At 43.6% G+C, this 15,846-nt stretch overlaps 1 protein-coding gene across 1 annotated transcript in view; it reads right to left on the bottom strand.

Moving 5' to 3' along the window:
* Nucleotides 1-15,846, bottom strand: part of SMAP1 (small ArfGAP 1) — a 153,138-nt gene that overhangs the window by 130,780 nt on the left and 6,512 nt on the right. Inside the window, exon 4 of the mRNA XM_021714256.1 lies at nt 15,797-15,846. This exon is cut by the window's right edge and continues 3 nt beyond it. Within this exon, the coding sequence (XP_021569931.1) occupies nt 15,797-15,846 (50 nt within the window). The remainder of the gene's footprint in view (nt 1-15,796) is intronic.

The raw sequence follows: 15,846 nt of genomic DNA, 5'->3' as shown, positions 1-15,846 counted from the left end.
GACCTGCCTCATCTCCACAATAAATAAAAAAAATTAGCCGGGCATGGTAGCGTGCACCTGTAGTTCCAGCTACTTGGAAAGCTGAGGTGGAAGGATTGCCGGAGCCCAGCAGGTCGAGGCTGCGGTGGCCAGGATCAGCCACTGTACTCCATCTCGGCGACAGAGTGAGACTCCAACTCAAAAAATAAAAAATAAATAAATAAATTTTTTTAAAAAGAGTGTCAGGAAAACGCAAAATAGTGTGACATCATTGTGTACCAACAGTATTAATAAGGAGGCTGTCTAAAAATATGAACACCCAGTAACAGCCTGGGTGCAGTCTTCACTTGGCCTGTGTCCAGACACCACCAGCAGGAAGGTAAACTGACCACAAGTCACACAGGTTTCTTCAATCTAGCATGCTCTTCAACACAGATCTCAAATTTTATTCTGAGGCGGCAAGTGTGTAAGAGCAATGATTCTCTACCAAGTATTCATTTAACCAGTTTATTCAAACATAAATTTGGCAAAAATGAAAACAAGTTTCAAAGTTTGAGAGCAGAAGTATTTGTAACCACAAAAATTAGAACACAAACACCAATCAGGCTGGGTGAAGTGGCTCACACCTGCAATCCCAGCACTTGGGGAGGCCGTGGCAGGAGGATTCCCTGAACCTAGGAGTTCTAGGCTGTGGTGAGCCGCAATTGTACCACTGCACTCCAGCCTGGGCGAGAGTGAGACCCCAACTCAAAAAAAAAAAAGAAAAAGAAAACACCCAATAATCAGAAGGTGTTTTAACTTAGTGCTTTAAGGTAACTTAAAAGACTTACTATTAGCAAATAGCCCACGCAGAGAATAACCTGAAGTCCCCTATAATATACTGCTAGCCTTATTTTCAGCAATGACTTCATCAACTAATGGTCCCTCACATTTAGACCCCTCTCATCTACTTCCTCACAAAGCGGCCCACAATCTTCCCGCATTTTCTCTCCTGCCCAAAGCTTACCACTTCATTTGTTTTGAAGAAAGTTTTTTCTAAGCTCTGCACTAATGTTCAACTAGATTGCCACACTTGACTCTACCAGGAAAGGGCGTCCTTACCCGCCACTCTGCAGCCCTATTATGCCTAGAAAATCCTATAACCCAGAGGCACCAAAAAACCTGCTACTCTAAAGACGCCATGAGCAACTCTGGAGCTGTATATGAAGAACACAACTCCTCAAGAAAAAAACAAAACATTAAACCACTGGTTTCCATGATGCTTTCAAAGTATTCATTAGTATTCTAATTGACTTGACAGGAAAAAAAAAACAACCACCACCGCCACACACACACACACACAGAAAAGTACCAATCAAGGGCTTTTCATCCTTTAAGCCAGGATCAAGAAGTGTACTGCCTCTGCAAAATCTTTACTCAGATCATTAAATTTATTTTCCAGGAAGAGAAAATTACTTCAGGAGTACATTTGTTGCATACATTCAAATAAAAGAATTGAGCTAGGTGTGGTGACTCACACCTGAATCCAAGTACTTTGGGAAGCTGAAGCAGAAGGACTGCTTGAGCCCAGAAGTTCAAGATCAGCCTAAGCAATATATAGCGAAAACTTGTCTCTTCAAAAAGTCAAAAAATTAGCCAGGCTTGGAGGAATGCATCTATAGCTCCAGCTACTTGAGGAAGGCTGTGATGGGCTGTGACAGTACCACTGTACTCCGGCCTGGGCAAGAGACCCCAATTCAAAAAAAAAAAAAAAAAGAATTGAGAAACTGTTGTCATCTACAGTAACTGTTAACATCACCAAAAGAATGAAATGACATACTGGCAAACATTTTTGTTGTTGTTGTTGTTGTAGTATCTGTCCTTTATCAAATGCTCTGCAAGAAAGGATAAAGATAAGAGTAAACATTTTACTTTTGAAAAATAGTTCAACTTTCTCACCCCAATCCCTAGCAATCACTAATCTACTTTCCATGCTATTCCCATAGGTTTTATCCTTTTGGAATTCCATACAGTTGGAGTCCACATGACCATGAAGTCTTCTGTGTACGGCTTCCTTCACTGCACATAAGGCTTTCAGACTCATCTACACTGCTAACCACATCACTAGCACAGTCTTCTGTACTGCAGAAAACAACTCTACTGTACAGACACCTCCATTTCTTTTCCTTTCATACATTGGTGGAAATCTGCAGGACCCACTGTTTGCTATTATAAATAAAGCTGCCATGAACATTCAGGCACAAGTTTTACTTTGTCTTATTATTAAGTTGCAATCTTTCTGTGAATTCCGAGTAAAAGTCCTTATCAGATATAATATTTTCTCCCAATCTATCTTAAAGTATTTCTTGAAAAGCCAAAGTTTCATCATGTTGAAGTCCATTGTCTCAATTTTCGCTTTAAGATTGTACTTTTGTGTCCTATCCAGGAAACCACTGCCTAGGCTCAGAGATTTTCTCTTTAGAAATTTTATAATTTTAGCTCTTAATTTTAGTTTTATTATCTATTTCAAATTCTTTTTTGTGATTTGTGTGAGGTAAAGTTCAAGGTGTATTCTTCTGTCATCGTCATCGTTGAAAACACTATTTTTTCTCGCACTGAATTACTTTGGCACTTCTGTTAAAAATTAAATGATCACATATATGAGGCTATTTCTGAAATATCTACTATGTTCCATTGATTTATGTCTGTCCTTATGCCAATACCACACTGTCTTGATAACTGTAACTTTAGAATAACTGTCAAAATCAAGAAGTATGAGACGGGCTCGGTGGCTCAGCCTGTAATCCCGCGCCTTTGGGAGGCTGAGGTGAGCGGATTGCCTGAGCCCACGGGTTCGAGACCCGCCTGGGCAGCGATGAGACCTCATCTCTACAATAAATCAAAAAATCAGCCGGGCGTGGTAGCGCATGCCTGTAATTCCGGTTACTCGGAAGACTGAGGCGGAAGGATTGCCGTAGCCCAGAAGGTCGAGGCTGCAGTGGCCGGGAGCGGCCACTGCACTCCAGTCTGGGCGACAGAGTGAGACTCCAACTCAAAAAATAAAAAAAAAAATCAATAAGTATAAGATCTTTAATTTTCTTTCTTTTTCTGAATTGTTTCCATTTTAAGGTGTCCTTTGCATTTCATTAAAAATTTTACAGTCAGCTTGTCAATTGTTACAAACAAGTCTTCCTAGATTTTGCCTAAGATTATGTTAAAGCTAGAGACTAATTTGGAAAGAAATGACATCTTAAAACTTTTGGGTCTTCTAATCCACGAACATAGTGTATCTCTATTTCTTTAGGTACAGTACTCATTAATTTCTTTCAGCAATCTTCTGTAATTTTCAGTGTACAGGTCTTGCTCACATCTTGTTAAATTTATCCCAAAGTTTTAACATTTTTATGCTGTTAGAAATGATAATTTTTATTTGAACTTCCAATTATTTATTGATATTCAGAAATAGTTACGTTTTCTATATTCGCTTAATTCCTACAAACTTGATAAACTCAATTATTGGTTCTAATAGCTTTTTTATAAATTCTGTAGGATCTTCTACATAAATGATCACATTGCAAAGATATCATTAAATGAATCTTGCATGTATATATTTTTTAAAAAATAAGTCCTGTGAGAATACCTAATTTAAATTGTAATCACTTCACCATGATGCTATGCCATCTTAAATCTACCCAAAGTAGTACCTCTTATAAAAACCTAAGCCCCATTTACTATTTTTATCACAAATCCACTTTGGTAGGCAGAATGATGGTCTCCAGAGATCTCTCTGTTCTGCCACCAGAATCCCTGTTAAGGACACCAAGATGGCCATAGTGTCCTAGGTTACCCAAGGAAGCCCCCATATCATCAACAGGACTTAAAGTGCCAGAGGAAGGGGAGGAGGGTGGGAAGGACCAAAGATGACACACGGCTAGTTCTGGAGATAGAGGACGGACTCAGGAGCCAAGGAGTACAGGTGGCCTCTCAAGGCTGGAAAAGGTGAGGAAACAGATCCTTTCCCAGAGACTCCAGAAGGAACACAAGACTGCCACACCTGGTTTTAGCCCATTGAGGACTCATTTTGGACTCTAACCTCCAGAACTGTTAAGATGATAAATCTGTGTTGTTTTAAGCCCTTAAGTTTGTGGAAATATTTTACAGCAGCAATAGAAAATTTATATATCACCGATTAAGTTAATTTCACTTCAGTAAACACACTTTTGCTAGCTTTTGGCACCATGTACCATCACCACCCTATGCCAAAAGCAACTTTCCAGAGCAGAAATGCATGAGCTTATCTACGATAACATCTAGACCAAATCCTAATTTTTTAAAATAAATTTTTCTATATTGGAAGATAAAATCTGCCAAATAGTGATTTCCCACAGAATTCCCTTTATTTTCTTCTTGAGTGTGATCAAGCTGATCAGTGGTCCTTGAAAGGCACTTTTTTACAAAAGATCAATGGCAGACATCTGAAGGTCTACTATAAATCACTCCAAAAGCAAACATCTGGATCCCTGGTGAAATGGGAACACAGAGAATGAAAGATTACCAGAAAACATAATTCTCTTCCCTTGGGGCCCTCAAAGCCCTCACATTTACCACTCAAAATATACATGAACATAAAATTAGCATGCTTCCAATAGCACTCTATCTAAGCTCTGTTTTAGTGAAATAATTTTAAAATCACTTCTATTTGGTATATAGCTAAATGCCACTCAGAATTAAACATAGCTCATGGGAAGATCTTTGTAGAAAACACTGACACTGACAAATGTACATGGGTGATTGAAAATGTAATTTAAACCTGTATATGTCTTCTTTTAAGTGAGGAATAAAAGGGGTCCTGGTTTCAGCAGTCAACTGGAAGAGTAATGATTTATTCGATTTTACTCTAATTATCCCAAGAAAACATTACAGTGAAAATATTTTTTAAAAAAGGACTTCTCAACCTCTGGGGAACAGCCCCGCGTGTAATACAAGACGGTTTGAGATAATTAAAGATAACACCAGGTAAATTTGCTCAGCAAGACCTACACCATCAGTGAAAAGTTTTTAAAAGTATGTAAGTGTAAACATGATCCAAATTGCAATAGGACCCCCAAAAATAAACCCTCAATAATCCAATAAAATTAATAATAATAGTAAATATTGACAGAGATGACATGAGATATGGGACTCAAGAAAGACCTCGAGTCACAATAGACCTGAAATAAGTCTTTGCAATAAGGACCAAAGGAGACAGGGACAAGCAGTCACCAAGCAAGTCAGGGCAAGGCTTGGACTGAAGCCTGGCTCTACCAACTTAACCCAGGCCAGCATTCTTCCAATTCTAGCCTGATGCTTCTATAGTTAGAAAAGTACCGGTGAATGGCTAGTACCAGATATGAGGTTATAACCACAAAAACAGAAAACAAAGATGCACTACGGAAGACAAAAAAGTAAACACGAAAGCACTTGTCTCTGGTCTCAGCACATTTCTAAAATAAAGTTTAGTGATTAGACAAAAGCTCCAATTTTAAAATTGGTATTTTGAAATTATGGTGGTTCTCCTATTAAATGCAAGAGATAAATTAAAGATATCATCCACATTTGAACACAGCTGGCAATAATCTCTGAGAAAAATCTTAAGTCAGCTGAGGGCAACAGTCTTCCCAACAACCTCTTATATCACAAACTGTGGACAACAAACACGTTTTATGTATCATACCACGAAACACACAGTTAACAGCACAGCCTCAGGCTAGACCTCCAAGGGCTCAAATCCTGACTCTACAGCTCAGGTTCCCACCGGTGGTGTTAGAGACTACAACGTGGTTTTCGTTCAGGTTTTTGGCTCTAACTCCACAGTCCTCATTAAAGACCTCTGTTAGATGTTGGGCCCTGCAGGCCTCAGGGCAGAATTTCCCTCTGACCTTCTCCCAGCCTCCCACCACCTGCCTCTCACCTTCCCCCATCTTCTGTGAGTCTTAAGACCCTCCCCAGAGAGGGCCCACCCTACATCCTGGGGGAAGGAATGCTGATGTTATGAAGCCTCCACAGAAACCTGGAGACAGAGTTGGGGAGCTTCTTGATGGCTGACCACATGGAGGCCCCTAGAGGTGACTCTCAGGAGGCAGGGAAGCTCACCCTCTACCCCCATTTCTCTCCCTGTGTGTCTCTTCACCTGAACCCTTTGCAATGTCCTTTATAATAAACTGGTAAACGTGATTCCCTGAGTTCTGTGAACCACTCTGCAAATTAACTGAACCCAAAGAGGGGGTCGTGGAAACCCCAACTTTATGCCACTCAGTCAGAAGTTCCAGAGGCTCGGGCTTGCCACTGGTAGGGGGGAGTTTTGGGAACTGAGCTCTCACCCTGTAGGATCTGACACCATCTCCAGGTAGACAGTACTGGAATTAAGCTGTATCTGCTGCTTGGTGGTGGGAAGAATCCCCACATTGGTCCCTGAAGTCTTTTTCCCTGTTAATGACTTGAGTGTGAGAACAGAGGAAAGGCCCGGCTTGTTCCCAAAGCACCACCCCGTTTCATCTCAGTAAAGCAGAATCTCCCCAGGTCATGAAAGCCTCTCCTCTGGGCCGCACCCTCACTCACAGGCTGGGCTCTGGGATCAGCAGAGGGCTCTGGGATTCCAAGTCCCTATAACATACAAAAAGGAAGCATGTATTAACAATTACACTGAGAGGGTCCCCAAAACCACCCTCAGACTCAGTCATTTCTAAGAAGATTCACAAGATTCTTACATACAGATGTCCTTGTGGTCATGATTCAGTCTAGAAAAAAGACATCCAGCACACCGGGCAAGGGAGAGCCACAGCAGCGAGTCAGGAATCAGGAGCCACGCCAAGAGCCCCTTCCTGTAGGGCTGCACTGTGCATACAGATTTCTCCTAGCAGCGAGTCCTACAACTCATGCCAAGTTAAGCCACCCAGGCTCGCTCATCAGACTCGAGGCCCAAGGCTGCCATGGGGCTGGTCATGCAGGCACCCTTGCCTAGCATACATGCAAACTCAAAGCTCCCAGAGGAAAGAAGCAGGTGTTCAGCAAAAATCACACTGTTTACACAGCAATTCAGGCTTGGTGACAGACTCCATCACTCAGAGTGATGGCCCTCCCAAATCTAAGCTCCCACCAGGCATCAGGCAGACCGTCTGGCTGCTCTGTGAATTCTTCTCCACTATCTCCCCCTCCCCCACAATGTGCCATGAATCCAGACTAGAGGGTCCTCCTGAGACAGGCCTATCCATCCAGCTGCCTGCCTGCCTCCCGAGCTCCTAGAAAAGAGCCTGAGCACAGCAGTCACCCAAAACTTGCTTACTGCATAAAAAATTCCTGGCTCCACCACTTGAAGTTCGTGTGCCTGTTTCCTCATTTGTCAAATGGAAAAAATGATATTATCTACTCAAAAGGTTCTGAGGATTAAATAAATGAGTAACTGTAAAGCATACAATGTCCCTGACAAGAAGAAAATACTATATAATGTATGCATAATGTTACTTTTTTTAAACATTCTCCAGATCACAATGGGGTTTATCCTATCGCTAAATTTCCAAAGAATCTGCCAGTATAAACACAGAGTAGAAGTTAACTAATAATTGCTTCACGTCTATTGAGATGGCTAACTAGCTCGGGATTATACTCAAAACTTTTTTAACACATGACTGTACCTAAGGTGGTTCTTCATCTTTTTAGTGCCTAGAAAATAGTGATTTACCAACAAAATTAAATGTGTGTTAAATCAACTGTTTACAGTGGTCAGAAGGTAGTCAACACTTCAGATAATAATTACAACTTAAATAAAATGGCCTCCAAGTTTCTTTGATCTTCTTCCAATGAGAAAATTGAGAAATTGAAAGAAAAATGGGTTGACTCTCTCCAGTAAAAAGAAGACACTTATAAAGTGCATAATTAATGCCAAATATTCTACTTCCCTTAAAAAGAGGTCAGGTTCAAGTCTTATAGGTCAAGAGGGTACAGATGGATGAATGGATGAATGGATGGATGGAAGGACAACCGACGGACAGACATAGAAAGAGACAGAGACTGACAGAGATAGAAATATATGGGTATATGAAACACACGGGCCATAAGAGATAAGATAGACAAGTGGGACCTCATTAAACTGACAAGCTTCTGCAAAGTCAAAGAAACCATCAAGAGAGCAGGGAGACAGTCCACAGACTGGGAAAAAGTATTTGCCAACTCCATGTCTGACAAAGGCCTAACATCTTGGATCTGCAAGGAACTCAAATGTGCTGAAAAGAAAAAAACAAACAACCCCAATACAAAGTGGGCAAAAGATATGAACAGACACTTCTTAAAAGAAGACATATGAGCGGCCAACAAACACATGAAGAAATGTTCAACTTCACTAATCAACAAGGAGAAGCAAATTAAAAACTACACTGAGATACCACCTAACTCCAGTCAGAATGACCATTATCAATAACTCAAAAAATAACAGATGCTGTAGAGGATATGGTGAAAAGGGAACACTTCTACATTGTTGGTGGGAGTGTAAACTGTGGAAAGCAGTGTGGTGATTCCTAAAAGCTCTAAATATCGACCTCCCATATGACCCCGCAATCCCCCTACTAGAAATATACCCTGAAGAACTCAAATCACTCCATAAAAAAAGATACCTGCACACGTATGTTTATCGCAGCATTGTTCACAATAGCAAGAACCTGGAACCAACCATGCTGTGCATCAAAAGAGAACTGGATTTAAAAAATGTGGTACATATACATGATGGAATACTACGCAGCCATAAAAAAGAACAAAATCATGAATTTCACAGCAAGCTGGATGGAACTAGAGTTTATAATACTGAGTGTTCTCTCACAGAAACAAAGACCTGAGTATCACATGTTCTCACTCGTAAGTGGACCTTGAACATCTATCACAATACTATAAGAAAAGGATTGACAGTGGCAGGAAACTGCGGGAGGCAGGGAGGGGAAGGGAGGTGGGATTAACGGTAGTCAATATCTGCCTGGAGACAGGGGGACACCCCTTATCAACAAGGGTACCTGAACGATGCATATTTGTATACCTAACGCTTAACTGTACTCCACAATTTTAAAATAAAAAATATGTTAAAAAGAAAAAAAGAAATATACGGGTATAGATATATTTATCTCATACTGCAAAAGAAGATTTGAGAAGAAACATAGGAGAGGGTTTGAGTCCAACACTGGGCTCTGTACACAAGCATCAGGAAAACACTCAAGACTTGCAGAATCATAAGGACCACAGACCCATCAGATTGAGGCTGGCATTTACAGAGAACTTCAGATTGGCAAGTTTCTTTAGGTGAATTATAATCACAGATATCTCTTTGTATGAATTTACCTTGACGCATCAACATCATCATAAACTACAGTTCGTCAATGTGCGCTTTACCTCTTAGGAAGAATTCCTGCACTTTAGAAGTTTAGGTAACAATCCCAAAACATCGAAACTTAATGAAAAACATGAATTCTTGGGTGGCTTTCACAACCAAAAGGGCTCCACACAATTCTCCTTGCTGAAGAGGTCAGAAAGCAACATAGCAGACTCCCCTGAAGGCAGGTATTGGACTAATTCAGGTTCTGCCGGGTATGTGCACCTGGGGTCCAGATGTGGCGGAGACCACGTTCCCATAGAAGTGGGCAGACGCTGGTGGCTGCTCCTGTCTGTGCACCATTTCAGGGTAAGAAGCAGTCATGGAGGGGGGCAGTGGTAGTCATGTGGCTTTGCAAGTCCTGGAGGGCTCTCCCAGTCCTTCCTGTGGTGCCGTAAGGACCTGGCTCCTAGGCCCCTCGTGGCTGGAAACAGCACCAGTGGTTCCGTCTCCTGTTCTCCACATTGACCAGTTCATGGACGCCATGTGCATCTGGGTCCTCTTGCCCTCTTCCTTCTAAACAGGGCACATGTCCTCTCAAAACTGGCCACAAGCCGGGCTGGGTGGCTCAGCCTGTAATCCCACGCTTTGGGAGGCTGAGGTGAGTGGATTGCCTGAGCCCGCGGGTTTGAGACCCGCCTGGAAAACTTGGAGAGACCTTACCTCTACAATAAATAAAAAATCAGCCGAGTGTGGTAGTGCACACCTGTAGTTCCAGCTACTCGGAAGGCTAAGGCGGAAGGATCGCTGGAGCCCAGCAGGTCGAGGCTGCGGTGGCCGGGAGCGGCCACTGCACTCCAGTCTGGGCGACAGTGAGACTCCAACTCAAAAAAAAAAAAAAAAAAACTGGCCACAAGCTCTCCCACCCCAGTTCCTTCTGATCTGCCACTGCCACATTTGACCACACTGAAGGAAACCCACCCGACAAAGGCACATGGAACTCCCTATCCTTTCACGCACTCATACATTTGTGTCTGCAGCTGACTGTCCTGTAATTCCTTCTCCATCTGGTGAATCCCCTCCACCCTCAGAACCCAACCTAGCTGAGACATTTCCTAACAGGTCAGGTTACAGGCAGTGCCTTCCCATGGTCACGCCCTCCTACACACCCTGCTGCCCCCAGAGCTCTGTGCATGCTCACATACCCACTCATGAGGCACTTACTAAGTGATATTTACCCACCATATATGCTGACAGCCAGGCACCACCCTAAGAAGATGACAAAATCTCTCCTCTTTTAGCCATAATCCAATAGGGATAGAGAGTACCCATAAGCACTTAGATCGTGTCTAATTACGATTGTGGGAGGTGCAATAAAGACCCAGGGTGCTGCCTTACACACACAAACCAAAGCCTGACCTAATCTGGGAGGATCAAAGAGAATCATTTCCCTGGAAAAGACACTTACACAGGAACTGAAAGATGAGTAAAAGCTGACCAGGCAAAAAATTGCTAAACAGCTTCCCAGGCAGAAGGAATGGCATGTGCAGAGGCCATGAGGCAGCATCTAGAAACCCTGAAGACCACTGATAAGCAGAAGGCTGGAAGCAGAGAGCAAAGTAGCCCAAAGTGAAGGGGAAGATGCTTTTTACAACCACTATTACAGCACTTAGCACATGGTTTTAGAATTATTTATGTGAAAAACACAGCCCTCCCTTAGGTCTTACAACAGCCCACAGCCTAATATGAACAGTGTGTCCTCAAGTCAAGATCTGTGGAAAGTGAAGAAGGCATGTCTGAGAGTTCAATCTCTCAATCCCAGACAGGGTGAACAAAAGAACCTCAAGAGCTCAAAATCTTATGTGTCTACTACCCCAGATTTATTGGGCAAGAGATTCATTCTCATGCCAGTTTAAACATGCTCTAAATCAAGGCTAGCATGAACTGAAGATGAAGCTTTACACATTGACACTCAACTTGCAGTTGGCAAGGGCTCTCAGTCCTCACTGCTCCCGGGAGTGCCACCAACTAAACGCCAACACGAGCTGCTTTAAATTCCTGTGTCACGAATGTGGCCTGGAGAAGAGGAGCAAGTCCATCTGCCGTTCTTAAATTCTCCAGTGGCTCAACAGACTTGGTAAGAGCAGGATAGGAGCAGGAAACTGGCACAGAGGCCATCCTACTCTCCTTCCTTACTTCCTCAACACTTAATTCTGGAACACAAGCTGGTGACTCAGGAAGAAAACGTCCAAATCCAACTGATACACCTCTGCCCACTATAAGGCTAGAGTCAGGTCATCTCAAATCCCAGGCTTCAGTTTCGGTACATGTTCTCAAAGAACAGAGAAGTATTCTTGGAAAGGAAGAAAAGTAAGTTAACTGGGCAATAACTTCAAAACAAAGTCCATGAAGAGCTTGACACAGACGATGAAGAAAATGCCAATACCCAAACAGAATGGAGCCTCCTAACCACTGAGCTGTGGACTAAGACCCCTCTGCATGTCTTCCAAAGTGCATTTCACCAGAATTTCCTACCTACATGTACTATGTCATTCTGTGCAATAGATCCAAAATCACTTAACAAGCCAAGAATTCTCCTACAAGCGGCTCCAAAGAGGGGTTCAACCACACCAAAGATTCAAAAACTTCACAAAAACATATTTAAACCTATCAATTGCTCAATCATGTCAAATTTTCCAGTTATCAAGTCTATTTGTGCCATCGCACTCCTATGAACTACGAAATCAAGTCTAATTAAACCAGTAAGTAGGCTGGGCTCAGTGTCTCAGCCTATAATCCCAGTGCTTTGGAAGGGAGAGGCAAGTGGATCACCTGAGCCCGCTGGTTCGAGACCCGCCCGGGCAACTTGGCGAGACCTCATTTCTACAATGAATAAAAAATTGCCGGGCTCGGTGGCTCAGCCTGTAATCCCGTGCCTTTGGGAGGCTGAGGTGAGTGGATTGCCTGAGCCCGCGGGCTCAAGACCCGCCTGGGCAGCGAGACCTTATCTCTACAATACATCAAAAAATCAGCCGGGCGTGGTAAATCAAAAAATCAGCCGGGCGTGGTAGTGCATGCATGTAATGCTGGCTACTTGGAAGGCTGAGGCGGAAGGATCACCAGAGCCCAGTAGCTCGAGGCTGTGGTGGCCGGGAACGGCCACTGCACTCCAGTCTGGGCGACAGAGTAAGACTCCAATTCAAAAAATAAAAATAAAAATAAAATAAAATAAAAAATTAACCAGGCGTAATATAGTGCGTGCCTGTAGTTCTGGCTACTTGGAAGGCTAAGGCAGAAGGATCGCTGGAACCCAGCAGGTCGAGGTTGCGGTAACCAGGAGCGTGCCACTGCATTACAGTCTGGGCGATGGAGTGAGACTCCAACTCAAATAAATAAATAAATAAATAAACCAGTAAGTGGCCTTACCTGTGATTTCTTTTCAGAAAGACTAGATTGGATACACGATCATTTTAACATTATTATAAATTTAGTAGCAGCAAGGCAAAAAAAACCATTCTAAACCCTGACTTCTCCTAAATCCTGCACTTCAAACTCTGTTTTGTTTTTTGTTTTGTTTGTTTTGAATTGGAGTCTCACTCTGTAGCCCAGGCTGCAGTGCAAAGGCATGCTCACTGCTACATACTGCAGCCCTGACCTCCTGCCACCTGAATAGCTGGGACTACAGGTGCATGCCACCACTCTTGGCTAAAGGTCTAAAATTCCTAGACTCAGGCAGTTCTCTTGCCTTGGCTTTCCAGTGCAGGAATTACGGGTGTGAGCCACCATGCCTGGCTAGCACTGAACTCTTGATACTATTCTCTTCTCTCCCACTCCCTTCCCTGCTCAAAAACGAGCCAACAAACAAAAGAACAGCCAAATTCAAAATGCAAGAGCCACTCATGCAACCCACATCTACTGTTTCAGTACAACCAGTGAGCAGACAAATGCTTCCTACTCCTCAGGCATGAAGACTTTTGATCCTTATTTAAGAAGTACATGATTCTCTCCTCCTCACCCACCCCCAAAAAGCAAATTTTAAAAAGTTAATGTTGCAAGAACCTGGAACCAACCACGCTGTCCATCAAAAGAGGACTGGATTAAAAAAATGTGGTACATACACACGATGGAATACTATGCAGCCATAAAAAAGAACAAAATCATGAATTTTGCAGCAACCTGGATGGAGCTAGAGTCTATAATACTAAGTGACCTCTCACAGAAACAAAGATCTGCGTACCACATATTCTCACTCATATAGTGGACCTTGATAATCCAATGCACTACTATAAGAAAATGACTGACAGTGTTGGGAAACTATGGGGGGGATGGGACTAATGGTAGTAAACATCTGTCTGGAGACAGGGAGACACCAATTATCAACAAGGGGGCCTGAATGAAGCATATCTGTATACCTAACCCTTGACTGTACCCCACAATATCAAAATTAAAAATATCGATTATAAAAAAAAAGTTAACGTAATAAATACTGGCTTTTAAAATTTTATTTTATTTTAGGAAGCATTAGTGAAAATCTAATTTTATAAAGTACATGTTTAGAGAAAGAAAATTTTAATTATTTCTATACATAAAAAAAGGTTAATTCTGAAACTGCTACTATTCTTTTTTTTTTTTTTTTGAGACAAAGTCTCACTCTGTTGCCCAGACTGGGGTGTAGTGGAGCAATCCTGGTTCACTGCAGCCTCTGCATCCTGGGCTCAAGCAATCCTCCCATCTCAGCCTCCCAGCTGGCTGGGACTTCAAGTGCATGCCACCACACCCAGTTAATTTTGTATTTAGGGTCTTGTTATGTTGCCCAGGCTGGTTTCAAACTCCAGGTCTCAAGCAATCCTCCCATTTCAGCCTCCTAATGTGCTGGAAGTACAGGTATGAAGCATGGTGACCAGCCACTATTCCATTTTTAATAAACATTTAATATCAACCAGCATCTCTACTTAACCATGTTATTTATTACTCAAAATGATTCTCTCCTAGCCTTTCAATGGCCCACTTTTCACTGGCACAGTTAGTGCTTGGCAGGCCACTGGGCCCAGGCGCAGTAGAGTATTCCCCAACAACCACACACAGTGAAGTTATCAGGGAAACACACATTACACAAGAACCAGGCACACAATTGTTTTAAACTCATCATCTGAAAGGTTACACAGGAAAAATGCAAGGCTGACTCAGGCAAGTTACTACATTGAAAAGCGCTTCATAAAATGGTCTCATTATGGTATTCCCACGCGATTTTTCTGGTAATCAGCACCTGTGATGACAGTGGAATAACTCCCCGCCACGGTGCAGCTCAGTCTAATCACAGATCAACAGCCTACTGGAAGGTGACTCACTGAGAGTACTGAGAAGGCACAGAAAAGCTTCAGGAAATGTCTAGGTCAAATAACGCAGATTCTTCAATGACAGTCCCCAAAGACAGACTGCCTCCTGCTTTGGAGAACTACTTAGATCTCACCGAATAATGAAACAAACCAATCAAAAATAAGCAAAGTCTTTACCAAACTACATGAGACATTTGTTTTAAAAAATCAGAAACATGTTTCCCCATGAGCTTACCAGACATTAACTATAAATCAGATCTCCAAACACAAAACATGCAGCTAAAAATAGTGGCTCTATTTCAAAGGCTGAGCAGAAGCCCTCCAAGTGAACAAACTAAAATTAGGACTTTTCCATCTCTGGGTCCCGACAATGCTTTGCACACAAGCCAGCGTCCACACTTTCCCAAAGCCGGCCTGTGGGGAGCACCCACTTAATGAGATCTTCAAGAACATGAGCCACCACCGTGCTCCAAGACATTCTCTTCATCCAGGCTAATCACAGACTAAACGCCAATGAATGCTACCGCCAACAAGGACCCTGCCCCAATTATTGTAATCAGCAAAACTCAACCCACAAAAAAGACTAGCATGTTCTTCAGGGGCAGAGGCCAGAGCCCTGCACGGAGCTGCAGGTGGGTCCACCTGGGGACACCCGAAAGGGGGTCAGGCCGTAGTCACAGCTGGGGGGGGGGCGGGAGGCGGGGTCGGCGGTGAGGCTGAGACTGGAGGCCATACCGGATGCAGGAAAGGGCAGAGGGGGCAGGGAGGGGAGCAGGACGAAGCCGCATCGGTGTCAGGGGAGAGCAGGATGAGGTGACACCGGGGTCGGGGAGGAACAAGACAAGGTGACAACGGGCTAGGGAGGGGCCAGGCCGCGGTCACACTGGGGTCAGCGGAGAGAAGGACGAGGCCACATAGGGATAGGGGTGTGAAACAGGACGAGGTGACACCTGAGAGGGAGGGTCCAGGCCGTGGTCACACCGGGGTCAGGGGGCCACGGGTGTCGGAAAAGGGGCCGAGCCCCGCGGCCCCGCAAAGCAGCTGTGAACCGAGGGTGGCAAGGGGGAACAGCCGGCCAGCACCGCCGGCCCGGAGGAGAGTGGGGCAGCCGAAGGGGGGAGACAGACTCGCCGTCCCCCGCCCCCACCGCGGAAGGTCCACGCCGCTGCACTACCTTTGGCCTCGCAGTCGGCGCAGTACTTGTTGTCGTCCTCGCGCAGCAGC

The sequence above is a fragment of the Carlito syrichta genome, unplaced genomic scaffold, assembly GCF_000164805.1.
Source record: "Carlito syrichta isolate Samal-C Ts95f unplaced genomic scaffold, Tarsius_syrichta-2.0.1 Scaffold305546, whole genome shotgun sequence".
Classification (NCBI taxonomy): domain Eukaryota; kingdom Metazoa; phylum Chordata; class Mammalia; order Primates; family Tarsiidae; genus Carlito; species Carlito syrichta.
The sequence above is the reverse complement of the archived record's forward strand: the minus strand, read 5'-3'. Positions and strand labels throughout refer to the sequence as shown.